At 36.4% G+C, this 25,331-nt stretch overlaps 1 protein-coding gene, 1 long non-coding RNA gene and 1 other non-coding gene across 5 annotated transcripts; all 3 read left to right on the top strand.

Annotated features, from left to right (window-relative positions):
* Positions 1-1,450: 1,450 nt before the first annotated feature.
* Positions 1,451-24,478, top strand: LOC132792303 (uncharacterized). 3 transcript variants are annotated; one of them, XR_009632985.1, is made up of 4 exons: positions 1,451-1,538; positions 5,486-5,538; positions 23,996-24,026; positions 24,137-24,478. It is a non-coding gene; the product is annotated as an uncharacterized LOC132792303 (long non-coding RNA). The 3 variants fall into 3 exon arrangements; XR_009632984.1 differs by lacking the exon at positions 24,137-24,478 and having other exon boundaries at positions 23,996-24,126; XR_009632986.1 differs by lacking the exons at positions 23,996-24,026; positions 24,137-24,478 and adding an exon at positions 6,517-6,936.
* Positions 19,079-19,706, top strand: LOC132792302 (general odorant-binding protein 56h). The gene is made up of 2 exons (XM_060801602.1): positions 19,079-19,184; positions 19,260-19,706. The coding sequence occupies exons 1-2, from the start codon at positions 19,128-19,130 to the stop codon at positions 19,620-19,622; spliced, it is 420 nt and encodes a 139-aa protein (XP_060657585.1). The 5' UTR covers positions 19,079-19,127; the 3' UTR covers positions 19,623-19,706.
* On the top strand, positions 20,457-20,528 carry Trnae-uuc (transfer RNA glutamic acid (anticodon UUC)). Its single transcript has one exon. It is a non-coding gene; the product is annotated as a tRNA-Glu (tRNA).
* Positions 24,479-25,331: the final 853 nt, after the last annotated feature.

The raw sequence follows: 25,331 nt of genomic DNA, 5'->3' as shown, positions 1-25,331 counted from the left end.
ACAAAGTACAATAAGTTTTATTTTCATAGCAGTGACAAAAGTAAAGGTAAAACTTAAAAATATAACTTTAAATGATAATATCTCCAAGATATTACTTAAAATTCATTTCAATGAAAACGGTGGAATTTTCTAGGATCTTCGATTTCGTAAAAGATATTGACCGGTCAAAATTTGCCCGATATTAAGTGTGAGCATAATTAAGTTTCCTTTCTAGGAACTATTATCAAATTTGAGCGAATTGATTGTTTCTTAGTCTCATTTAATTTTAACTATTTGTTATCTCTGTACAAATTAGATTTACATATATCAAACTAACGGTATATCCGAAAATAAAGCATAATAATAAACATAAAATATACATAAATATAAAGTATTTGATGTTTTTAAAAATGTTTTGAAGATGGTTGTATTATTTACCCTTTGTTATTTTTTTGAAAGCTATTTGTACTATTATTTGTGAACAGAAAATTAAAAAGTGTTATAATCATCGGACAAATTAGCGTTGCCACGAATTTCTGTTATATTTATTCACCCACCGTAGATTGCAATTTTGAAATATCGATTGATTTTTAAATATCGATATTCTAGTTAAACTACCTACCAGTGTTGACTAGGTTTCTTGAAATTGAAATGTAGTTTTTAAACGCGATTTGTACACATTGTTATAATTTTATGTTGAATAGTGTCATGATTGTTTTTCCTTCTCTGGGTGCTGTGCGCTGATTTGACTCACCTTCTGCTGACGTATGACATTGCAGCATCAATTGTTGAGAATACACGTAATAAAATCGTCATAACGAGTTGCAGAGTTCGACGCCGACGCCGAGGTTGAGTATGAGTTTGAGGTCGAGCAGCCATTTGAGGCCGTTGCTGTTCTTGGTCATTAACGGCGTTAAGCCCTTGGCCCCCTTACTCTGTACCGGAAGGATGTCGTGGCTGAGTGACGTGTGTGTTTGCACAACTCACACACGCACACACACACACACACACAGAGGACACCCATACCATTACAAGAGGCAGCATTCATCCTTGCTGGCATTGTCATTAGCGTTGCTCGAGCGGCGTTATCCCTTTTTAATAAGGTTTACTCAGCATTTTTTATAGTACTGCTGATATATTGTATGTTTATTATGTGAGATTTGGTTTTTGTTATGTGCAAGCAATTGTGCAAGCTACAACCCAACTGAACTTTGATTGGGTTCGTTGGGTTGGGCTTAAAGTGCAGTTAGCGGCAAGCTTAAACATTTTACCGCCTGCTCACAAGTCAAATCAAAGTCAAATCTGTTTTATCGGTAGGGTTGCACAATTAATTGTCAATTGTATATCGAATATTGATTACTTGCTTAGTATTTTTTTTTAATTTTCTTCTTTTGGAAATATTGTCTTTTGTTATTCGGTCACATTATAAATTCATAACTTTTGACAATTTGTCAAGTAATTGTTCATTAAGTTTTCATTTGTGGTCTGACATTTCAACACGAGGAAATTCAGTGCTTTTTTTAATTTGTGACATTTTTATTATCAAGATAAAATCTTTGGTGAGTAAATGTGTAGAATTGAGCATTATTTTCAGAAGAAAACAAAAACTCAAAAAGGGAATTAGTTTTAAAACGTTTTTAGCAAGTTTTTATTCATATACTTTTACAAAATAAAATTACAAAATTATTTATGTGACTTGAGTGCGTTTTATGGCTGTAAGACTATCAAATTTCTTAGTTTAAAAATGATTAAAAAATAAAATATGATTCATAACCCCTGAAACTCCTCTTGTAAAATTTGCATACCGAATTTATCCAAAAAATGTAGCCATCGATGAAGCTCGATTCGATTGTTCGACAAAAACAACAACTATCGATTAATCGATGGCCCAATCGATTGTCTTCCATCTCAACTAGTAACAAAAACAAAAGCTGCGATAGAGAAGGAGAATGAGAAAAAAAACATGTGCGTTCACTTGAAATTAAATTGTTATCAAATCGATCAAAGCCGCAGCATCATTATCTGTGCATTAGTCGTGGCTACAGAGTAACAACAAAAACAAAAAGGGAGGTAAAAAGCATAATAATAAGAGGAATACATCAACAGCAACAAGAGCTGACCAATGTGAGCTGAGTTAGTTTGATATGCGCGTGTTTTTCATCTACTCTTCGTCTTGAGCTTTTTTTCTTTCCCTCATGGTCATGTAAGTGCAGTGCTCACTGCTTAAGATGATGAAGGGGAGAGAGAGAGTGTCCAGTGTTTTGCCAGGGCGTTGAGTGTTGTTTCGTGGCACGGCGCCTGGACAGGGCTGCAATAACTTCTAATTAATACACGAAAAGCATAACGAAAGCTAATTATGAAACTAATGAGCTTGTTGGCAATGCAAGCAGCAAGAAGCGAGAAGCAGCAGCAACAAGAACAACAAGAACAAGTTGAGCAGCAACAACAATAACAACCTTAAGTGTTAACGACGCTGTGCTTAACAAGCTGAGCGCCGCCGTCGCAGCCGCCGCTCCAGGTGCGAAATACCATGAAAGAGTAAACGCGAATGGACGCTGCCAACAAACACACGCACGCACGCCAAGTTGTATGTATGTGAGTGTGAGTGTGTCTGTGTGTGTACATACATATTTCATTTCAATTTCCTTTTTGGTTGCGCGTCTTTTTAGCATACTTGATTATGGTCTTTTGGCCAGCAGCAGTGGCAGCAAAGCCAGCAAAGGCAACAACAGCACAAAGAAAGGGGGCTGGGCGCTGGACGTCGCCGGCCATCAGTCACTTATGCGCACGGCACGTCACTCAAAGCCAGCGCACTCACACATTGTGAAGACACACATGCAGCTAAATAACAGAGCGGGACGTTGAGTTAGTTGCAGTGCCACAGAGCAAGTGAGGGAGAGAGAGAGAGAGAGAGAGGAGTCACCCAATCCCGCTGTCTTGCAGTCTCGCTGTCCACTCGTGGGGCTCGCCTCACTCTGAACGACTCGTCCGGTGCGACGCCGCTACTGTTATTATCTTGTTAACTCGTTGTTACGTCAGTCGTTCACTGAGTCTGCTCTTGAGCTTCTACACACACTTACACACACACACACACACATGTTCATATAAGCATATGAGACTTACCCAACACTGATGATCATTTGATTGCCCACACTGAACGGGTCAAAGACGAAGAAGGTTTTTAGCTTAGGGTTTAAATTTATACCAAATTACAGTTTGTAATGCACCAAATTAATGATTCAAGATGGCTAAGAGTTGCTTAACAACAACATTTAGAATGGAGAGTTAAGAGTCAAAGAAGCTCAAGAATGAAGTGTTAAAGGCGCATGGGAAGGTATTCAGTCCAACCAATTTCTCAATGAACATTTTAACGTCTTTGAAACCATTTATTTTTGAGTTTGAATTTCGAATTTTTTAATTTTACATATTTATTTTCTTAAATCAATCGATGCACAGTTTTACAGATAATTTTAATTTAAAATATTTGCTTTTAAAAGCGATTTATCCAACATCGATGTTTCGGAGCTAAATTATAGATACATTGAAGATTTAATTAATAATTTAATTCTTCCATTTTCATCTATAAAATCAAATTGTATATTTGATTAATAAAAGCAAACTACACCCGTGCACTGCATTACTGAATACGCGTTCAAAGTCGCAGGAAGTTGCAGGCCCTTCCATGTATTTTTTTTGGAACTTTTTGGTCAGTATTTTAAATGTAAAAAATATATATATCAAGAAAGGAGCTTCTTAACTTCCAATAAATTTACAGATTCATATTATCCTATACATTTGGTTTTACTAATTGCTTGTTCTACATGAATGATTACCCGATGACGAGCTGTTATATAGCTATGCGATCTCACTTTTCTATAACGCCCAGTTACATTTATCGAAAATTGATGACAAATTCCTCGGTGGCACATTTTCACCTAAAAGGTAACTGTTGTGCGTCTAAGTGATGCCCCTCATTTCTATAGGAGAACCTAAAGATCAAAGAGGAACTACTAAATGCCTGGAATTTGACTTTCTTAACGTTTTGATTTGAGGTGTGAGGGATATACAACAAGCACCTTCGAAAATATCTCTGTCATCTCACTTACAGTCATCGAAAGCCATTTTCCCAATAGCACCCAATTCGAGCCGATCAATGAGTTCGACTTGAATCCGCTAATTGACAATGGTGTCAATGTCAACTCTGTCAAAAATCATGATTCACAATTTAAGAAAATACTAAAAGTTTAAGATCTCATTTTTGATAGCCACAAAAATTGTAATTTGGGCAAATAATTGAGTATTAGATTATATTAGCTCAAAAATATCGCTGCGACAAAATGACTGAAAATTATGTCAATATCGATATTATATGAACGTCCCTAGCTCAGTCCCTGAGCGAGAGTCACAGGCATGTTCAGTGCCAATGGCATGTCCAGGCTCAGGAACCGGACCTTAGCCAATGCTGATGCTCATGCTTGTGATGTGTAATAATAATATACACACAGGTGTCCCAGGCTTTTGCTTTTGGCCGTGGGGCAGCGTCAGTGTCAGCTACAGCTTCGTTTCGTTTCGTACTTCATCAATAAACAGCGGCTGAAACAAGTGAGGTGAGGCGAGAAGAGGCGAGGTGAAGCGATGCGATGCGATGCGAGATGGCGCTGCATGTAGCACATGTAGCGGCGATTACGCGTAATAATCATTATAATCAAAAGTCGCAACACGAAATGAGTTTCGACTTGTTGTTGTTCTCGAACTCTTGTTATTGTTATCGTTGTAGTTACCGCTGCTGTTGTTGTTGCTGTTGTAGTTGCCTTACAAGGATAACCAGTTAGGGATTGTTATGGTCGAGTGGCGGTGTGCGCTCCATATAGAATTGATTAATATTGGTGCTGAGGCATTGGGCATAGGAAGCGGGCTGTGGCCGTGTGTTTGGTGGTTTCGTCATCTCATTACAACATTGTGGGCCCAATGAATTTTGTGGCATTAATCTGTGGGCTCAATAGGCGCAGCATTGACGCAGGACGCAGGTCGCGGCCCAAATTAAACTTGCTCTGTTCGCTTTCCGACTCCGAATCCGGCTGTGGCGTGGCCCATAAAAAAAAAAAACTTTGTTAATCATAAGTATGAAGGAAGTATTTTGCTCCAGAGAATGGGAATGCTGTTTCCCTGATGGTAGGTTAAGGTTCAGTTACCGTTTCTCTTACGTCCAGCGTCAGTAACCAGGAAGTCATTCTTGTTGAGTGGGCTTCAGTTCATTTATTCCTGAGATCGCTAATGAGGTATCCTAACTTATTTTTGAATGGGGTAGAAGTTTGTGAAGATTCACAATAATCATTTCATAATATATAGTTTAAAGATTAAAAAAAGATACTAATTTTATGGTATTTAATTAAAACGAACCTTTATAAAAACACTTGTTTTCATTATAAAGTACTTTGTCGCATCGACATATATTATTGATTGTTGAACAATTTAACATTTTAATTTTCTTTTATTTTATTCACAGTTTTAACTTCCAAAGGAATCATACAATAGAAATCTACATTAAGTTATGACTCGGTAAGCTTATGATTTCAATATAATTTAATATTATTATTATTACTTTGTATTGTTAATAATTAATTAGACTCGCTACCCATTGGAATATATATTCTTGATCATCGTCAACAGTCGCGACGATTTATCTATGCCCGCCTGTCTGTCCGTCTGTCTGCCCATCTGTCTAAATAACTACCTTGATCTCAAAGAAATAGACCTATACTTTTTTTCTAGATTATTAATATACCAGATATTTAGGAATTTTTTAGAATATTTATTTTGCATATATGAATGGTAATACTGCACAGTTTTGCTATTATTGAGAATGTTTTTTTCACTGTCGAGAAATCTGTCGTTTTTTATTTGTTTTTGTTTTTCCATTTGGATTGTGGTCTAACAGAAAGTTAGTTAGCCAGGACAAAGAACTTAAATATGTGAATCAAAGATTGCTTTGGCAATTTAAAAATTCTAACGGTTCGGTTCATTGCCGCCAATTTCAGATTATTGTATTAGGTTATGGATCTGCCATATCTGTGTGCTCATATTTTAATCTTTTTCTACATGTTCTCATTCACACGTATAATATTATGTTTACCGTATCTGGTGTTTCCGCCTTTTAGTATCCCATTCCATGCCATTGCACTCGTATCATAGTGCGCACATCTCAGCATTTTTCGTTAGTCACTTCAAGCCACTTTTATGAGACACTTCATAGCTTGGCTAGAATATAACCTAGACTCAGCTCAGCTTCGTTCATCTCTCGGGCCAAGCCCAACCCCTTTCTATGATATGCGATGTATATCGCATGCATATTATGGGCAACAAACACACAACGTCAGGTAGAGCTGAGAGTTACCACAGCTTGAGCTCTATAAACACAAAAAATAATAATTAACTGACCATCAAATCAACAGCACGTACACCCTACGTGACCATCATTTTACGAGTGAACACACTGTCCTGCTGGCTCCCTTCCTCCTCTCAACTCTCAACTCACAGCTTGCAGGTTGCGTTACTCATTTGCTATATGTGTTATGGATAAGTTTTGGTCTAGGAATACGTGCGAAAATGAAAACTACATCAAAAAAAGAAAACACTGATGGTCAAATGGATTGCGGCAGGGTGGATGGCATCATCATCATCAGGCGGAGGAGATGAAAGGTGAAACGGTTAAGTGCCTGCTCCCGCACTTACCGCATAATTAATATGGCGAAATGCAAGCGACTGACAAAGGGACTGAACAAACAGGACAATAGGCAGGCAGGCAGGACAATGTGCTGTCAGTGCATTACCAGCACTCGACATTTGCATGTGATTTACGCACTGTGGCAATCGCTCAGAACTTGAAAAGCATAATTAGAGATGGGCGATATTTTGAGGAACGTAAAAGATGAGTGTGAAAATGAAGTGTCGAAAATATTGGAGTGATTGTTTGAAGTGAAATAAATTGAATTGAAAATGTTATTTTATTTTTATATTTTATTTAAAGTATACACCAAAGTAATCTCTCAGAACATAATTTGAAATGGACAATATTTACAGGAAAATTTTGGACCTTATTTAAAATGACATTTTTCGATATAAAATAAATATTTAATTTAAAATTATGTTATATTATTTTTATATTTCAAATGTATTTATATATTGCAATTGATAACTATAATTAAATTTTCATCTAGAAATTATAGTTAAGTATTTCGATTGATGATGATTGATTGCATGTGATTTACGCACTGTGGCAATCGCTCAGAACTTGAAAAGCATAATTAGAGATGGTCGATATTTTGAGGAACGTAAAAGATGAGTGTGAAAAAGAAGTGTCGAAAATATTGGAGTGATTGTTCGAAGTGAAATAAATTGAATTAAAAATGTTATTTTATTTTTATATTTTATTTAAAGTATACATCAAAGTAATCTCTCAGAACTCTAATAGCATAATTTGAGTTGCACGATATTTACATGGAAGTTTTGGACGTTATTTAAAATGACATTTTTCGATATAAAATAAATATTTAATTTAAAATTATAATGTTATATTATTTTTATATTTCAATTGTATATATTGCAATTGATACCTATAATTAAATTTACATCTTATTGAAATTATAGTTAAGTATTCCGATTGATGATGATTGATTGATTGATTGATATATGTTATCAAATGAATAATAATAAATAAAGATTGGGAGGACTCAACAGTTCTATAAATATGATTATTTTACATAAATTTCTAGACTTTTTGTTGATTAAGGTTTGTAAGATTTGTCAATAAAATTGCATGTCAACTCGTGTCACGACCAAGTAACATCTCTAGCACACGGAGCACGGAACTTGAAACTCGAGACTCAGCCTCCAAATCGCAAACACTCGACGCCCTAAGGCAAAGTCAAGCCATAAAACTTAGGCTTAAGTGCAAATGCGCTCAAATCTGCACTTAGACAACTAACTGTGACTGTCTCTCCCTGAGTGTGTGTGTGTGTGTATGCATGTGTGAACGCATGCATGTGTGAGTGTGTGTGTATTACTATAATTAAATTGAAAATTACTGCCAAGCAATTGCAATTGTCCACACGACTGGACAGTGCCCCTTCGTCCTGCATCTCAGGGTCGCCACTATAATGTTAATAATGGGCTAGTGTGTGTGTGTGTGTGAATGTGTGTAGTGGTGTGCGTGCGAGTGTGTAGTATGTCTGTGTGTGTGTGGCCCTAATCATTGTCTGTGCATCTGTCTATGGCAAAATGTTTCGGGGGTTGGGCTCGGCCTCGCATAAGTTATAAATTATGCATAGATGCATAATTTACAGCTCGTAAGGTCAGACAGTTGCATTTGCCAGCTCTCAGCACCAGCACCCAAACAGTCCCCCTCCCTCTCAGACCTACACACTCGATTGCAACCCCAACCATAGCTGAGCATTTGGACAACTACCATTAGTTGTACTTGCTTGCAATTGCGGTAATAAACCTGATGTTGTTATATCTGCAACCAAATTATTCCCCTCGCCCATTTCCATCATAATAAATTAGATTGATTTCTATACTTCTTGTTATTCTTTTGAAAATTGCTAGATTTTGAGTAGTTGCGTATAATTAGAAAAAGTTTTCAAATAGTAAATCCAATATTTCATTAGTAAAGTGTTGATTACTTTTTTGGGTATACAACTCTATTCATAGAATATAGGATTTCTATAAGCCAAATGGTTTTATTAATTTGTATAAGTTATTTTTGCAAATTTGAGTGAAACTCCATGAAAACAACATTTTTTGTTTCTTTTATATAGTTAAGTAATAATATGAAATTACTAATTTAACTTTAGGATAGAAAAGCGCTGATTACAAAGGTTTCTGACTACTTGAATTGTTAATATCCTGAAGTTAAAGTTATTTCTATATTATCTTTACAAATTTATTAATTTAATTGGATGTAACTTACTTGCTTTTTTCAAACAAAATTCATTATTGGATATATTCGATATAACATATAACATATATATATAAAAAAAATTAAAACCATATATTTACTTAATAAAAACATGTTTTGTATATTTTTAAATATACTCAAGGAAGCTTCGTGTCAACTTTAAATTATAAATGTGCCAAGCAGGTATCACGTGCAACGCCTTTTCACGTTCATTATATCTTTAAAACGCAATCAACTGTTCTGTTTTGATTTTCAAACACATTGTTCTGACTTTTGCGCAAGCCAGCAACATGAAGAGGAGCAACAACACGTTGCTATAGGTGTAGTCAGTGCACATCGCATCGATTGTAGTTCATTGTACCATAGACAGAGCTGAATACGAGAGTGTTTCTGTGAGTGTGTGTGTGTGTGTGTGATTGTCTCCAGCGCAACCCGCAGACACCTCTTAACCACCTTTGAGAACTTGTTTTTGCATTGGTTTTAACCACATCATTTTGATGTATTTTGTGGCTTGGATAGTTTAGCATTGTTGCCTTGCCGTGTTCGAGTTGTGTAGAGTTGTTGCTTTTATTTTATTTTTATTCTTATTTTTATTTTTACTGTATCATCATCACGAGTTGCACGCACGAGCTGCGTCTGCGTCTACGTCTGCCGCAGTTTTGCATACAGGAAGGGATCCAGTCAGTAACTAGGGAGTATGGTGTAAGCAATTGGGCAAGGGAAAGAGAGGAGAGAGGAGAGAGGAGGGGATGCCCAAAGTGCCGACAAGTACAACTACGGGTACAAATTATCATGCATGTGTTTGTCTTCATTTCTTTGTCTTATTGCATTTTATTCAAATTTCCTACCGTGCGGTTTTTACGTTTATATCGTCGTCGGCATCGATTTGCAATTCGCAATCGTAATCAGCTCGAAGGCAACTCCACAGAATGGGAATTCTACATACGATAGTATTTACATACTTGTATGTAGTATGTGTTTCTCTATTTTTGCTGAGTTTGATTCCCATCAGATTTGTCTGAAGTTTGTTGTGCCAGTTTTCAACAACGGTGATGGTGAATATTTATGGATTGTATGTAAAATGCAGCGGTCAAACTGTATGTCAAACAAATAGATCATAGCTTAAATGATAGCGAAATGTCAAAGAAAGCACTCAAAGTAATTTGGTTATAATTGCATGTGATTTAATGGTTATTATAATGACACACTGGGAACATTTAATGATAAAATTAGTAAAAGAACAACAATCTTACTATAGTTAAAAAAAACTATGCTTTATGCTTCAAAAGGTAAGCTATTAAAGTTTATTTTAACGATCATAGCATTCATCACTTTTCATATATTTCGACCTTAGTTCAGTTTGGAATTTCGGTTTTTTAAAAAGATAGACTTTTAATTTCATATGTTTATCAAACCACACTTTTCAGAGTTTCGAAAAGTAATTTTAAAGTTATTTGACCGAACAAATTTAGAGAATTTGAAAACAAATCTATTGTTAACCTGAAATAAACAAACCCACAGAGTGGGTCAAGTATGATATTATAATATTTATGCGATAACCACATTGAAGGACCCTTCACCAAAGACTCATCTGTAGCTCTATAAAAGCAGGTCAAGCGACCACCACAAGCATAGTTACAGTTCTGTATTGTGGTCAAAACGAAAAGACTAAATATTTATATGACTTCGTAATGGCTGGTAAACGATATTTGCATTGGCATCCACTTGAACCCTTTTGACCACCCATGAAATGTGGAAATACCTTGGCATTTTATAACTCCCGAACAAGTCACGTGTTTTTCCTTCTTCTTTCTCTAATGTAATTTTTTGTGTGTTGGGGCAGATGAGAAGGAAAAGAATGAAAAAACCTTTTGTCTTTTACTTTATGGCCCGTAAGGGTCGACAGCTGTGTTTGTAACCAATTTGCTACCGAATAAAAAGAAGCAAACACACAAGGTAGTAGCTGGGAGATGAAACCCTGAAACATATTTTACACTCATGTAACTGCACTTCAACTTTTCGAGTTCTTTTTTAGCATATTTTAAAAGTTTTTCATTTGCATTTAGTAGAAGACAGCTGTGTGTGCCTGTGTGCGTGTGTGTGTGATGAGTTCCCTCTCATAACAATTTTCACCTGTCCAGGAAAAGTAAAAACTGGCTGGCAATTAGGCTTGGCCAAACAATGAGACAGCTTGCTGCTTGCTGCCCGGAGGCAAGTCAATGCATTGATTTGCGTCAGCCTTAATTTGATGACTATCTAAGTGACTTGACTGCGACATGCTGCGTGCTGCGTGCTGCTGGTGACACACGCACAATTGTGGAACGAAGGCCATTCAAAATTGCTTATCAAAGTTGCACAATCAAATGAGAGATGAAGTGTGGGGGAAAAGGCAGCAAATGCCGCACAACGAGGCATCTGGATAATGGGTACTCGCATCGCACTCGTTGTACTCATATTGCTTATTCAGTTTTCGGAGTATCGAGTACTCACCAACTTGACTGCAATGTCATACGCACTCGAGTGCGAACGTGGCATAGACAATCAGTCGGTAATGTGTGCAAAACAAATCAAGCAACAGCGACTGCGACTGCGACTGCGACTGCGACAGGCGGCATATATCATACAGCGAACGGTAAAGATATAATCAAAAGCAGCACCCTGCTTTGGTTTTACATGCCACCAGGGCTGGGTGAATGCCTGGCAAAAATATATTAAAGCAGAGAACACACTTGTGTGTCATCCATAATTGATTTGCCTTTGATGTTTATTCTCTCGACAATTGGGTTAATTTTAACATGTTTAACAGCTGTTGCACGAATGTTAACAGAAATGTTAGTAAATTTACCATATTTCAAAGATTTTAATTTCACTTAATTTTTAAACTATGTGACAAGAGGATAGAATAAATATCTTTCAATAAAAATATATTTATTTATTAGAATTTAAATATTAAATAACAAAATAAAAGACACAAAAGATTTTACCCTTCCATTCAATTCTAATATTTACATTTATTTGTAAGGATAATCTATCATTTAAAATTATTACAATTTTAGTTTATATATAAATATGTTCATTTATTAAATAAAAAATACAATTTAAAATATATTCTTAATATAAATAAATAATCATTATTATTTTGTTCATATAATACTTAACCAAATATGATAGAAACGTAATAATTAAAAAAATTGTATTTAATAAAAATTCACTATCCTATCTTGGGCATTTCTTTCGAATAGAAAATTAATATTAATTTAATAATTACATTTTTAGGAGTTCCATTCAAATTTTAAATGAGAAAATTATTATAAGCGGAATAAGATGTTCATTAAGAAATTTTTATGAAATAAAATATTTACCTTTATTATATAATTTATCTAATTATTTACATTTATAATGAAGAAGATTCCAGTTTCATAAAATAAATATTTAATTTACTTTAAAATTGTTTCATTGATTACGAATATTACTGTATTTTTTAAATACTTAATAATTATAGTTAGTCAATACCTCTAAAAATGAATTCGTAACAGTGTTCGTAGTAGTATTTACTAAATTTTTTATTTAACATTTAAATAACATGTTTAAGAGGTGTTAATAAATAAAAATAATAAAATTCTTTTATTTTCAAATCACTTTACTTCGAATGGCAAATAAAATGCAATATGCTATATATTTGCAAATTATAACACTTTGTCGTAACTATTTTTTTTTTGCCGAAAGTAACCATCCCTAGTTCGAATTCGGTTTATGAGAATATCAGAAATCTGTCTCGCGATGTATCTCTGCTGTTGTTGCTTCAGGCTTTGTCGCTGCCGGCGATGTTTTGCCATCGCTGTCGCTATTGCTATTGCTGTTGCTGTTGCCGTTGCCGTTGCTGTCCTGGGCCGTCTTCGCACTATTTTTCATTTGATTGCGCCGCTGCACATGGCTGTCATCTGCCAGCCAGAGATGCGGCTCGAGCCGACCGCCAACCCGCTTTGAAAGCCAGCTGCAGCTCAGCTTCTTAGACGTCGAATGACGCGACGCGCGCCCGCATATCGATTTCAGGCGCATTGTGCCTGTTTGCATACAAATATCCTAAGGACATGTTACAGATCCCTATCCCCCCCAACAGACTGCTCGCTCTTCGACGCTCTATGCTGGTAACTGGTGGCTGCTTTGGTTACCCTTCCCTGTCACACGTACGCATGTAAATTGTATTTGTGCGCAGCCCTTGTCGTCGTATTTAGTGTTCCCTGCTCTTGCGACAGTTCCTGCTTCTCTGCTGCGTCTGCTCCTGCCTGCTCCTTGTGCTTGATTTCATTTGCTGGGGCAATTGTCTTCAACGGCGCTTGCATCGACTTTATATTTTTTTTGCCAAAAACTTTTAGTCATCTCTCCACACTCAAAATGCTTTGCTCTTTTGCAACTTGTCAGCCAACTGGCAGCCATTTTTTTTTTGCGTTCATTTCTGTTGCTTCATTCTCAATCTCTCCACACTACTCTCACTCTTCTCTCTCTCTCTCTCTATTTGATGCATGTGGCAGGACTTTTGCGCTTTTGGCTTTTGTGCGTGCCTTGGCCTCCGCTTTTGCCTGTCGCTGACATTTGATGTTTAATTTCAATAACTCTGTGCGTTCGTTTTTTAATTTTTTTTCTTCTTTCTTTCATTCTTTTTTCTCCAAACATTTTTCGTCTCGCAAGCATTTGACTGTCTTTGACTGCCAAATAGCTTCAAGTGCTGTGAATGCTTACACTCACACATACACACTCACACACACACACACACTCGCACTCACACTCAGTCGATTTCAATTACAGCTGCCAATGGCGAAAAGTGTTGCTGTTGAATTACATAAATTAAATTTTTTGAAGAGGACAGACAGAACGAAGTCTGTTGTCAACGCTCTAAGCCCGAGCGGGGGAGGAGGGGGGGGAATACCATATTATAGGGATGCCGATGGAATGAAGCCAATTGAATGTGCATCACGTTTTATTGAAGTTATCTATCAGGCTACACAAATTTATATTTCTTGCTCAATTCAATAATATGTTTGATGAAAATAATTGAAGTGCACTTTCAGCACTTTTGAAAGTATGAATGTGAATTATAGGTATTAGTTATTCATATTTAATATTTATATTTAATTATTTATGTTCATTTACTTCAATATATATTGGTTAGTTAGCTCTATTTTTGAAGATAATGTCTACTTAATATACCTTTTAACCAATAAAATTACTTGCAGTAAGACAGTTACAGTCTATGAGACACTCTCTTCCCATAAAAGAAAGAACAGTATGGTATTATTTTAAAAATATACCAAATTAATTTACTAATAAGATACTGAGATATACCGAAGATGTTTTAAGTATACCATACACTAAAAAATATACCAGATAGTCAATCAAAAACTAAGTGTTTATAGTAGCAGCCGGATAGACCGACATGGCTATATCGTCTCGACTTTATTGCTAATCAAGATCAAGATATCACTTCTTTTGCCTGCTACTTACATTAGCTAGAGGCACAACAAACAGTGTGCCCATATATTGCATTTTTATAATATTAATACATCTGTTCCATTAGAGATTCCATCAACATCCATCAACATATTTAAAAAAAGCTGAGAATAAGATTATCTTATTTTTTACTTTGTCATTACCTTAGTTTCTATTTCTACTAGAGAGCCAAAATCCGTATAATCTGTACCAATAATCAACTAATAAGCGATATTTAATAGCAGCTATAGTAGATGCATTTCTATAAAGCACAAACATAGTTATAGATATCAAAATTGTATTTTGAATTAAAGCTAATATTATGATGATCGTTATAGATTAAAACTATTTGAGAGTAGACTTGTTTTCTTATTCTTATTTGCTTTTCATTAATTTCTTTTTAATAAATTCGGTCTCAGGCTTGTCTAGATCAATTTTCCAGTTAGTTAAACCCAATATTGCGCCATATTCATTGTGGTATTGTTACAAAAAGTTTCTGTATATCGACTTATTCCGCTTTCAGACTGTTTTTTCTCTTCCAGATCTGTTGCTCTTAAATGCTTCCGCTCAACATCGTTTGCCGGCTTTGTCTTCCCTCCCTAAATATGTAATGAAATTTGAGTGAAAAACCAATTACTCTACCACAATGCCCGAAAATAATTTTGATTTCATTTCCTGCAGTCCGGCACTTTTGTGGTCAACGTTGCAACCACTGCAACATTTACTATACTACAATATGAACAATAACAACAGCGAAGTAACAGCAACAAAAATGAAAAGAAAGAAAAAGGGAGTGTGGAGGGAGAAGAAAACCTTTAACAGACAAAGAACTCACGTGGTCTGGGCCATTGTTAAAGGTCAGCCAACATTTAGGGGTTTTCACTTTCTGCCTTGAGTCGAAAACAAAAAAAAACAACACTCTCAGCGGGAGTTCCACAAAATATTTTGGGAAAAACACAAGCGGGAGGTGTGAAGTAATGCCAACTGAAAGAGAGCACAAGGAAAAGGAGTGTGGAGGACGGAGGAGGGGCTAAAATGAGTGATGAACATATGAGTTAGAAGTTGGCCAGAACAGAACCCCGTTGCCAAGTCCGATTGCGATGATCAAAAGTTCCGACCGGGCTTTAAGCCGTGGCTAACAAAGTTGTCAGTTCTTTTTCTGCTATTGCTCTCGCTGCTTGTTGTCTCGCCAGCTGTTAATGAACATTCAACTGGCTAATTAATTTTATACATTTATTAAACTTTCGGCCCCTGCGGAAGCGTGTGGCATGAGGCATGCCACAACTGCTGCCATCGTCGCGCTCCACGAAACTATTTACCATACAAATCTAATTTTATCAACTTTGTCTTTTGCCTGCTTAACTAGCTACACGGACTGGCGGTTGTCCCACGTCCTGTTGCACCCACCCCCTTTCCCATCTCTCCTTTCTTTCCTTCCAATTTCTCTTTGAGTCCTTCTTGGTCTTGGTCACTGCTTCTCTGTGTCAAAACATTGTGACACAGTTCTGCTTTCTTACAATTTGCTCGGTCTATTTTCTCGCGCCATTCTTTTGGCTCATTAACGTTGGCCTTTGTTTTGGCCCTGTCATCATCTGCCGTCTGTCTGCCAGGAAGCAGGCGCCAACCAACCAGCCAGCCAGTCATCCAGCTAGCCAACTCGCAGCCAGTCCTTTTGTAATTTATAAATGTCCACAATACGTACGAACTCTTGGCCATTTCTAATATCGGCCCTGAGCTGCTGTCGCTGCTTCGGAGCTGAGCTGTGCTGGGATCGGCATGTAAATCAGGTCAAAACAATGCAACTGACAGGGAATTGTGCTGTTGGTATTGTACTGTTCAGTTACTTGGTTCACTCATTCAGTCGTTCGTCCTGCCACAATGACACATTCAGGACTCTTGCACAGTTTACTTCATTATTGGTTACTCAGCAATTCATTCACAGGACACACCTTGTAGTTCCTGCCCGACAAAGTCGCTCTCATTCCTCCTCCTTCTCCTCCTCCTGCTCTTGCTTCCTCTGTCTTTTGCTTTTGCTTTGCCCTTTTTATGGCCATGTCCTTTTGCTTATCCTGGCTGACTAATGACAAGCAGAAGCAGAAGCAGCACCAGCAGCCGCTCGCTCAGCTAGCACGTTGCCAATTCGTTCCCGTTGCCCCGGTCTTTTGTCAACGACTCTTACTCATAGTCATTGGGCCGCCTCAACATTGCTCCGCCCGTTTATCCCTCTCCAGCTCCCGCTCCCTCTACCGCTTATCCCGCTGATGTTGCTCCTCCATTCAGTTCCAGTTCTTTGGCTTTAATGGCGCTTGTCTTCTTTTGCTGCTGCCTGTGCCTGTGCCTGGTAAAAAGCCAACTAGGGGCTGACTCCGACTCCGACTCCGACTTCGAGTCGAGTCGAGTCCGAGACCAAGTCCAATGGGCGTGCTGCCACAAGCACTGTCAGTGGCAAGTAGCATGGGCCAAGCAGGTGCGCATTTTATAACAAAAGCATAAATTATTTCCTACTGTCAGCATTGCTTTCATGCGGCTTTCGACAGTCGGACAGACTGTGAGACAAGCTCGTCCTGTAAATGGCACTTGCCTCCACTTATTGTTTGGCTATTGATTTGAATTTGCCCAAAGAATTATACAAGTTATATTCTCTCAATCGCATCGAGGAGGGGCAGGGACAGGGACGGAAAAGGAAGGAGATTGTTTCGGAGCGAACTACTTGTTTAATTGTTTTTCAGTTAGTGCGCACTGGTTTCCATAGAAAGTCCACTCGATTTGTTTATGCAGAATAAATGCACAATAAAATATAAAACAAACAAAGAGAGAGCCCGATGAAAGACATTTCTAGAGCGACAGTTAATATTTATTGCTTCATAAGCTTCTTGACTTCCAGGGCTAAAAATACAAGTGCATTCTAGCCTACTATAAATATTGCTTGTACATGATAAATTTCAATATTTTCTTTGTGTACTTTTATATGTTTTTCATTTATTTATTTACCTACAAAACTGTTTTCGAATTTGAAATTAAATTGTAGAGTAACTGCTCGCTGATTACCAAACGTTACTCTCCAGTTTATTTTATTAATTGCTAATCATGTGACTTGATTAGAGCTAAAATATGAAATTACACATTTAATTGAGCTTTGCTTCGTGATTTTGCTCTAATTGCATCATTCCAAATTTTGTCTGACCATAACTAATAACACTTTAACTGGATAATTTCAAATTAGAGAGAAAGAGAGAGATCGAGTGAAGCGCTGTTAAAAGCAAAATAGAAAGAACAGATAATTTCAATTATAATTTAATAATGACCTTGTCGATAATCTGCAATTGTCAGGCTGGCCTTAAATGTAACATATACGTATAGTATATTCGGAAATTAAAGAGCCGAAATTATCAGCAAATTTGTTGGTCAAATGTGGAAAAAGCGTACAACAAATAGCGGGGGGAAAAGTGGGAAAATTTCGTATGGAGCGCAACGAGATGAATAATTTACACAAAGGCTTAAACAAAAGCTAAAATTTGCCAGCCGCACACAAATACAAATGGAATAAATACAATAAATAAATAATTGATTTGTTGTTTAAGCAGACAGCAAATTGTGTTCAACCTTTTGTCTGTGTGTATGTGTGGGTGGGTGTGTATGTGTGTGTGTAAATGAAAGTTTGCTGGTGGTTATCCGAACCAGACTTTTCCAGATACATAGAGTTATAGATATGTCTGTTTATTTCAACTGAAATATAATTACAATGTTGAAAAAAAATACAGCAAGTAATAAAGTAATGATAGAATGTAACATACCCTATAAAAATGAATACTAAGTTCTGTAAATATTTATTTATATTGATTTAAAATTTTTAACTTATTATGGAGTTTAGTATTACATTTTTACTGTAACAAAATACTATGTTTTTAATCTAATTTAATAATTTTAATATTTTTTATTTTTAATTTAAATATTTCCTTACCACATTTATTACAAATAATTTAATTTTTTCAATAAAAATTAAAATAAATTAATCATTTTTGTTTTCAATAAATATTATATAAGCCTATGGCTAAATAATATAAATATCTTTGAACTGTATTTATTTTATGTTATTTGATTAAATTTTTTAATTGTTTTATTTATTTAAAGATTTATTTTGTAATAAAGTGAATAACAATTTCTAAATTCAAAATTTTCTTTGTACAATAATAGTGCAAATTGTTCTTTATTTTTTTGTCATTATTTTAGTTTGATTTGTTTTTCATTATATTTTAAAAATATAAATATTTAATTATATTATATGGTTTTTATTGACCAATATGTCTATTGAACTCATTTTATTTTAACTGATTTATTGATTCATCTTATTTTTAAATTGAATTTTATTTAAAAATGCGTGAACAAAATGAAGTTGTCACAAATGCAGTTAAATATTTGACCTTAATTTCAATTCTCATGTTTCTCTCTATCTCACTTCCTGTTACATTTGTAGTAAGCTAGTTATCATGCACTTTTTACGCTGAAATGCGGTTGCTGGGTATGTTATCGAAGGGAAATTCTATTGCGCAATAATTGTGCGCATTGTGCGTAATCAAATACTGAACAATTGCAAAAAGTTTAATTGCTTTAATTGGCCTCACTTTCGTTTCGCTGGGAAGCCCTTATAAAAGCATCGACTGTTTTGGTGAATTCATCACAGTCACAGTTGAAACTCAATTGCAAAATGAAGGCAGCTCTCTTCTCAGCCACTTTGGTCGTCCTGATGGCCGTTGTCGTCCAGGTAACGTGTTTTTGTTGTCCAATCCTTTGATGCATAAACAGTGCTTTAAGAGTGCGAACACTTTGCTTTTGCCAGTGCCAAAATCCAAATTTCCAGCAGCTAATGAAGCAATGCATGGACGAGACAAAGATGACGGAGGCGGAGTTGAAGGAATTCATGACGGGCGGCATGAAGAGCACGACCAATGAGAACCTCAAATGCTACACCAAGTGTCTGATGGAGAAGCAAGGTCACATGGTCAATGGACAGTTCAATGCGGATGCCCTGCTGAACACCCTCAGAAATGTGCCGCAAATGAAGGATAAAATGGATGAGATAACCTCCGGTGTGAATGCCTGCAAGGACTTGAAAGGCACCAACGATTGTGATACCGCATTCAAAATAACCATGTGTCTTAAGGAGCACAAGACGATGGGACCTCATCCAGGTGCTCACTAAGCTTGGTTATTCGATAAAGAAGGACTACTCTTTGGACTCGAAAGTGTTTTACAAGAATTTTCAATAAATGTTGTTTGTGTTTCATATTGCAGTAAAGCAAATTTCTGGTGATGGGGTTTTTTTCACAAACATGAATGAATGAAGCAAAAAAAAACAAAAAAAATTAATTGGAGAAAGATGTTGTCAATAAAGAGAACTCACATTCCTCATTGAAAACATGAAAGTAAAATGCTAATAGAAAATTCATAAAGTAAAGAAATTTAATATTTCAATGCAATATAAAACAACTAGGAAAGCTGCAGGCGAGTGTGCTCGACTGTGAGATACCCGCTACCCATTTTGAATAAAAGCAAAATAGAGTGCCAAAACCAGATTGTCATCCAATGCATATACCACTAGTAAGTAGGCATTATTGACCATATTAAAGAAGCTTCTAAAATACACTTGATATTTGATTTTGTCACTGAGATCCAGTATTTCATTCTGACATACAGATAGATGGGCATGGCTATATTGTCTCGGCTATTGACACTAATCAAGCGTCAAGCGTTTTGATCAGCGTATATATGTGTACGTATATGTATACTTTATAGACTTGGAGATGACTCTCTAAGGCACATGCTATAGTACCTTTCTATCATATTGATAGTGAGTATTCCAAAGAACTTAAATTTAAATATAAAGAAAAAATGAAATGAACAAAACAATTTTATTATACAATTCGAAGAATTCAAATTAACTATTCGAAGTGCCATTTTAAGAACATGCAATGAACTAAAATACATAATTGAAATACTTGCAAAATATACAATGTATAACTGAACTAAAATTGTATCCCATATGGTCTAGTGGCTAGGATATCTGGCTTTCACCCAGAAGGCCCGGGTTCGTTTCCCGGTATGGGAAATTAATTTTTTTAAATAAATGAATCAAAATAGAATAAAACTTAAAAATATTCAGTTGTGTAATCTATATTATAACATCCCCCCAGCATTTTAGAATACTTATTAAAATGCCATCTCAGAGATCATATGACAAAAGCGATTGTGTGTAACCACTTGTGAGTTGATTAGATTTATTTATCTTAAGTGAGATCGATGTGATATTGTGTTCAGACTGAAGATGAGAAATTCCTCGTATAAGGTGTGTACAAGGGCCAAGCCCAGTTCAGAGTACAGCATCCTACACTAGAGAGGTGACAAGCAGGCTGACCACGTTACGTAATATGCACAAGATGCGTATACCGAGTATTCCCCAAATGCATTTCCCAGTGTGATTTATCAAGAGTCGCCACAGAACGCAGCGATGCACGCACGGACAGTTCTAGGAAGCAGCTATTGAGAAGCGACAAGCGACAAGCGACAACCGAGAAGCAAGAAGCTGCAATCGAGTGAGCGACAACCTGTTTGGTACAAGACAACGCGATGTTGTCTACGAATATCATTTGTCAATTTTAATAAGTTTGAAATCAAGATAATTAAAACAACGCGCAACTGTCTGCGGGTGAAATGCGGGAACTCCGGCGAAACTTCTCCGGTAACTGGTTGGGTAAAGCGGTGGTGGCTGCAGTTGAACCCCAAATGGAAGCGAGCAAGGCAATCCTTTCCTTTTTCTTTGGAACATTGTGACACCAATTACCGCTAATAAATCATTTTCACGTGTGCGTCTGTGCGTGCCCCATTCCCACATCTCTCTCTCCCTCTCCCTCTCTCTCTCTCTTTCTCTGTATTTCTGTACTCGGGTAACATATGAGCTGCGCTTAATGGCTACAAGCGAGCAGCATGAGAAGGGACAGGGGCAATGTAACCATAGAAGATATAACATAAATCAACGCCGCCAGTCTTGCAACGTCAGTTCATTGCACTTGCAACACGGGGTTGAGATGCTGAGATGCTGAGATGGAGCACATGAGCACATAGCTGAGCCTGTTGCAGGTTGACAAGCCCTGCCTGGCGACATGATGAGACAACGAAATTTTCCTACGTACATATGTGAAAGAAAGCCAAAGAAATTCTTTGAAGGACAGTGAATGCTCCCACTCCAGCTATTTCTTGTGACCATCCCACACCATTCGACCAGTCAATGACAATCTACAAAAACGAAAAAAGATTCTTTTGGTCGTCTGCGCATTGGAGATGTAATCGTGACACGAATTTCTGTTGCCACAAAAGTTGTGAATTGAATTGGCAATAGAAATCTTTTTGCAAATGTTTAAAATGATAGTACCTCGAATTTAAGAAGACTTAATATTTTTTTTGGATAAATTTCCTTACTCTTATTTAGTTTATGTAGTTTTTAAGTAATTTATTCTCCAAAAATTAATGTATTATGCTCCTCACATTGTTTGTCTTTAAACTCTTTTATTAAACGTTTCTTAGTTTGGAATCCGTTCCTTAGTTACAATTTTGTTACTAATATTATAATAGAGTGCTTTTATTATAATGAATTTTCATTTTCCGTTTATAAATTCTCGTTAAACTTGTATTATTCAAATCGTGATATCGTGTCACGATCGAAAACACGACACGATGCCATCGCTTGCTGCGGATTCAGTTTCAGGCGAGGCTGAGCTACTTTGAATTGAAAGGTCGAGTCGTAGTTGGAGCTGTAGCTTGGATCGGGCGTAGCCATAGCAGCAGCCGTATGCATACAAATTTGTTGTGCCTCCCCCTGGCGTCTGTGTTGCCCCCATCTTGGCGTCCCTTGGCCCTCGTCAGGGAAAGACCTGGACACACCGCACTTGAAATTGTGCAGCTTGGCCATGCATATAATGGCCTGGCCTTTTATCAACTAACAAATACAGGCAACAAAAAACTTTGACGATGGATGACTCCAGTCCGCAGTCGTCGACGTCGTCGACGTCGTTGCCTGCACTGGAAAACTCAATTTGAATATTGTTGAAACTGAAAACAACACAAAAAGAAGCTAAAGAAAAGCCAAGCAAAAGCACAGACCGAGTCGACCAAAGACTCCAATATTCCAAGACACAGAGAGTCAGATGAAGACGAAAACGAAGACGACGACGAGTACAATGAGCAGGAGCAAGAAGCAGAGCAAACGCTCATGTGCCACATGCCACATGATGAAATGCAGTCAAGTTAAAAAGTGTCACTTGAGTTATGAGTTCATTGTTTGTACGTAGTTACGATGCCGCATCACAGAAAGGGGGAGTTAAAAGTCTCTCTCTCTCTCTCTTTCTCTTTCTCTACCTCTCTCACTCTGCTTTTCAATGGGATATATTGTAAAAGTTGCTGTTGATTTGGGTTTACGCTTTTGTTGTATCTTTGAAAGGGTTGCTGTTGTTGCCTTCGCTTCTTAGTGGTTGCCACTGGAGACCAAAGTGATGCTGGATGACTTGGCAGTCTGCTTAGTCTTGTTTATAGTCATGTCTCAAAAACTACATCTAAGCCTAGACTATCTGCACATTTAATAATATACCATATCTGCAGCTGAATCTCATGTTAGCGCGCTAAATTAACTTGTCATTGCGAAAATGAAAAGCTACAAAATTAATTGAAACAGGCATATAAATGGAGCGACTTCAAAATGGTTTCTAATATCAGAATATGTACATTTTTGAAATTTTTAATATGAAAATAAATTAAACATAATAAGAAAAGCAATAGACTAGAATTTTTGTAATACTATGTTTTCATATCAATGTTGTTCCAACTAATGAAACTACAATTCATTTTTTTAATTAACATTTTAAAAATGGTTATTATTATTAACATTTGCATATACACATTTGTAATTTGTAATAGTATTCAAATAATTTTAATACAATAATAATAAAAATTATAATTATAGCAATATAATGTATTTATATAACTACAAAATATAATATATTGATTTTAATCAATTGATTTGACTAATGGTGGACTAATGGACTAATTATTAAACTAAACCTTTTTTTGCCAGCTTATACAAACGCTACAAAATTAATTTTAACTGCATATTAGGAATTTATTATTTTATTTTAATTTTGAATATATTTACAATTTGTATTATGAATATAAATTCTCTAATATAAATTTCTCTTTACCATCTAAAATGTTATTAATTTATTTCTATCTAATAAATATTTCTTTATCACCTCAAATTAACTTGTCATTTCCGCACATAAAAAGACACAACATTAAGTAAAGCTATGTACATATTAGACGTACATAAACTATATAAGCGACTTAAAATTGTTTTCAATTTTAAATATGAGTAGAAATTCTAAAACATATTTAATACTATTAATTAACTTTAAATGATGCATTTTATTTTAATTCTATTATTTTTCTTTATAATTAGTCTTTATTTTGTGTTTGTCGTTAAATTGAATGCTTCTTTAATAATATTTTTATATTTCTATTTGTTTACAGATTTCATATATCTTAAAATTAAATGGAATATGTAAGTATGCAATCTTTTTATCTTTCTTATTTTCGCAACCGATGACAAGACTGAAGAAATTTAACTGGATGCCCGACTAAAAGATTTCCAAAAACCTAAACAAATTACAGATTCATCCGAATATAAATGGTAAAAGTGTCTAAGAATTTTTAAAGTCCACATTAATGCAGCGAAATGGATTATCTAGTCTGTTATTGGATCAAATTATGTGCGGACTTGGCTGTGTCTATTCCCATGACTTGACCGCCTTTCATGCTCGTATTGTTAGCGATTTCGCATGGAGTCGAATCGAAGATAAGTTTAGTTTTAACCTTGCATTATGTTCATAAATCAACGCGCGAGCTCAAAGAGCAGCAGTCACAGCAAATTGCTAACATCCGGGTAATTTGAATAAAATTGTGTTTATCACTCGGGACGCGGCGGCGGCGTCAACAAAAATGGCTCAGGCTCTGAAAAAGGTATGCGTAGTGTTGCTCTTGAGAGATACAACTATAAATAGACCGACTGACTGTAGGGGGAGCAATTAAAACCTGAATATTTGGGTTGAGTTTTTCGGTATATATTTAGGCGCGCTTAATTATGGCAGGGGAGAGAAAAAGTAGGCGTCTGGTAATGAAGGTATTGAAAAGGCGGTGACATGCAACCGATAATTAAATTCCAAACAGAGAGGCCAGAGCTGAGTTGAGCTGAGGCACAGTTCCCACATCATAAGGATTTAGCAATAAAAATGAAATTGTTACGTATGTAAATTTGAAGAGGGGTTTGCTAGGTCGGTGCAGCAGCAACAACAGCAGCAGGCTGATCTATGTGGTCGTTACGTGTCTATGCATCTTGAGCGGGTAGCCAGAGTTAGGAGTTAGGAGGGGTTTTCCCTATACAATTGTGCAGAGTTCCGTTACTTTTCTCACATGATGACGAGGACGCGGGGTGGGGAGAGAAACGTGTACCCGCACATAATTGTGAAAAATACAGAAAACTAAAGTGTCAACTTTTGGGTTGTAAACGTCTCTGGCAACCTCATACTCCCTCTACCCCCCCTCTCCATGTGACGCCTTTGTGCATTTGCTTTCTAATTTGGGCACACGCTCAGCCCAAGAGGAAACAACAAAAGGGCCAAGTGTGCGACGGATGAGTGGGGGAGAACGAGAGGGTGGGGGAAAATGGCATTTCCGTTTTTCACACAAACATTCAAAGGCAATTTTTCAAAATTGAAATTCATTGCATATTGAAACACCAGACCAACAACAACAACAACAACAACCACGACGCCTGTCTACGCGTCCATTATTCCTCTATCAGGCATTC

The sequence above is a fragment of the Drosophila nasuta genome, chromosome 3 (genome assembly GCF_023558535.2).
Source record: "Drosophila nasuta strain 15112-1781.00 chromosome 3, ASM2355853v1, whole genome shotgun sequence".
Taxonomy (NCBI): domain Eukaryota; kingdom Metazoa; phylum Arthropoda; class Insecta; order Diptera; family Drosophilidae; genus Drosophila; species Drosophila nasuta.
This window is presented reverse-complemented; position numbering and strand designations above follow the sequence as displayed.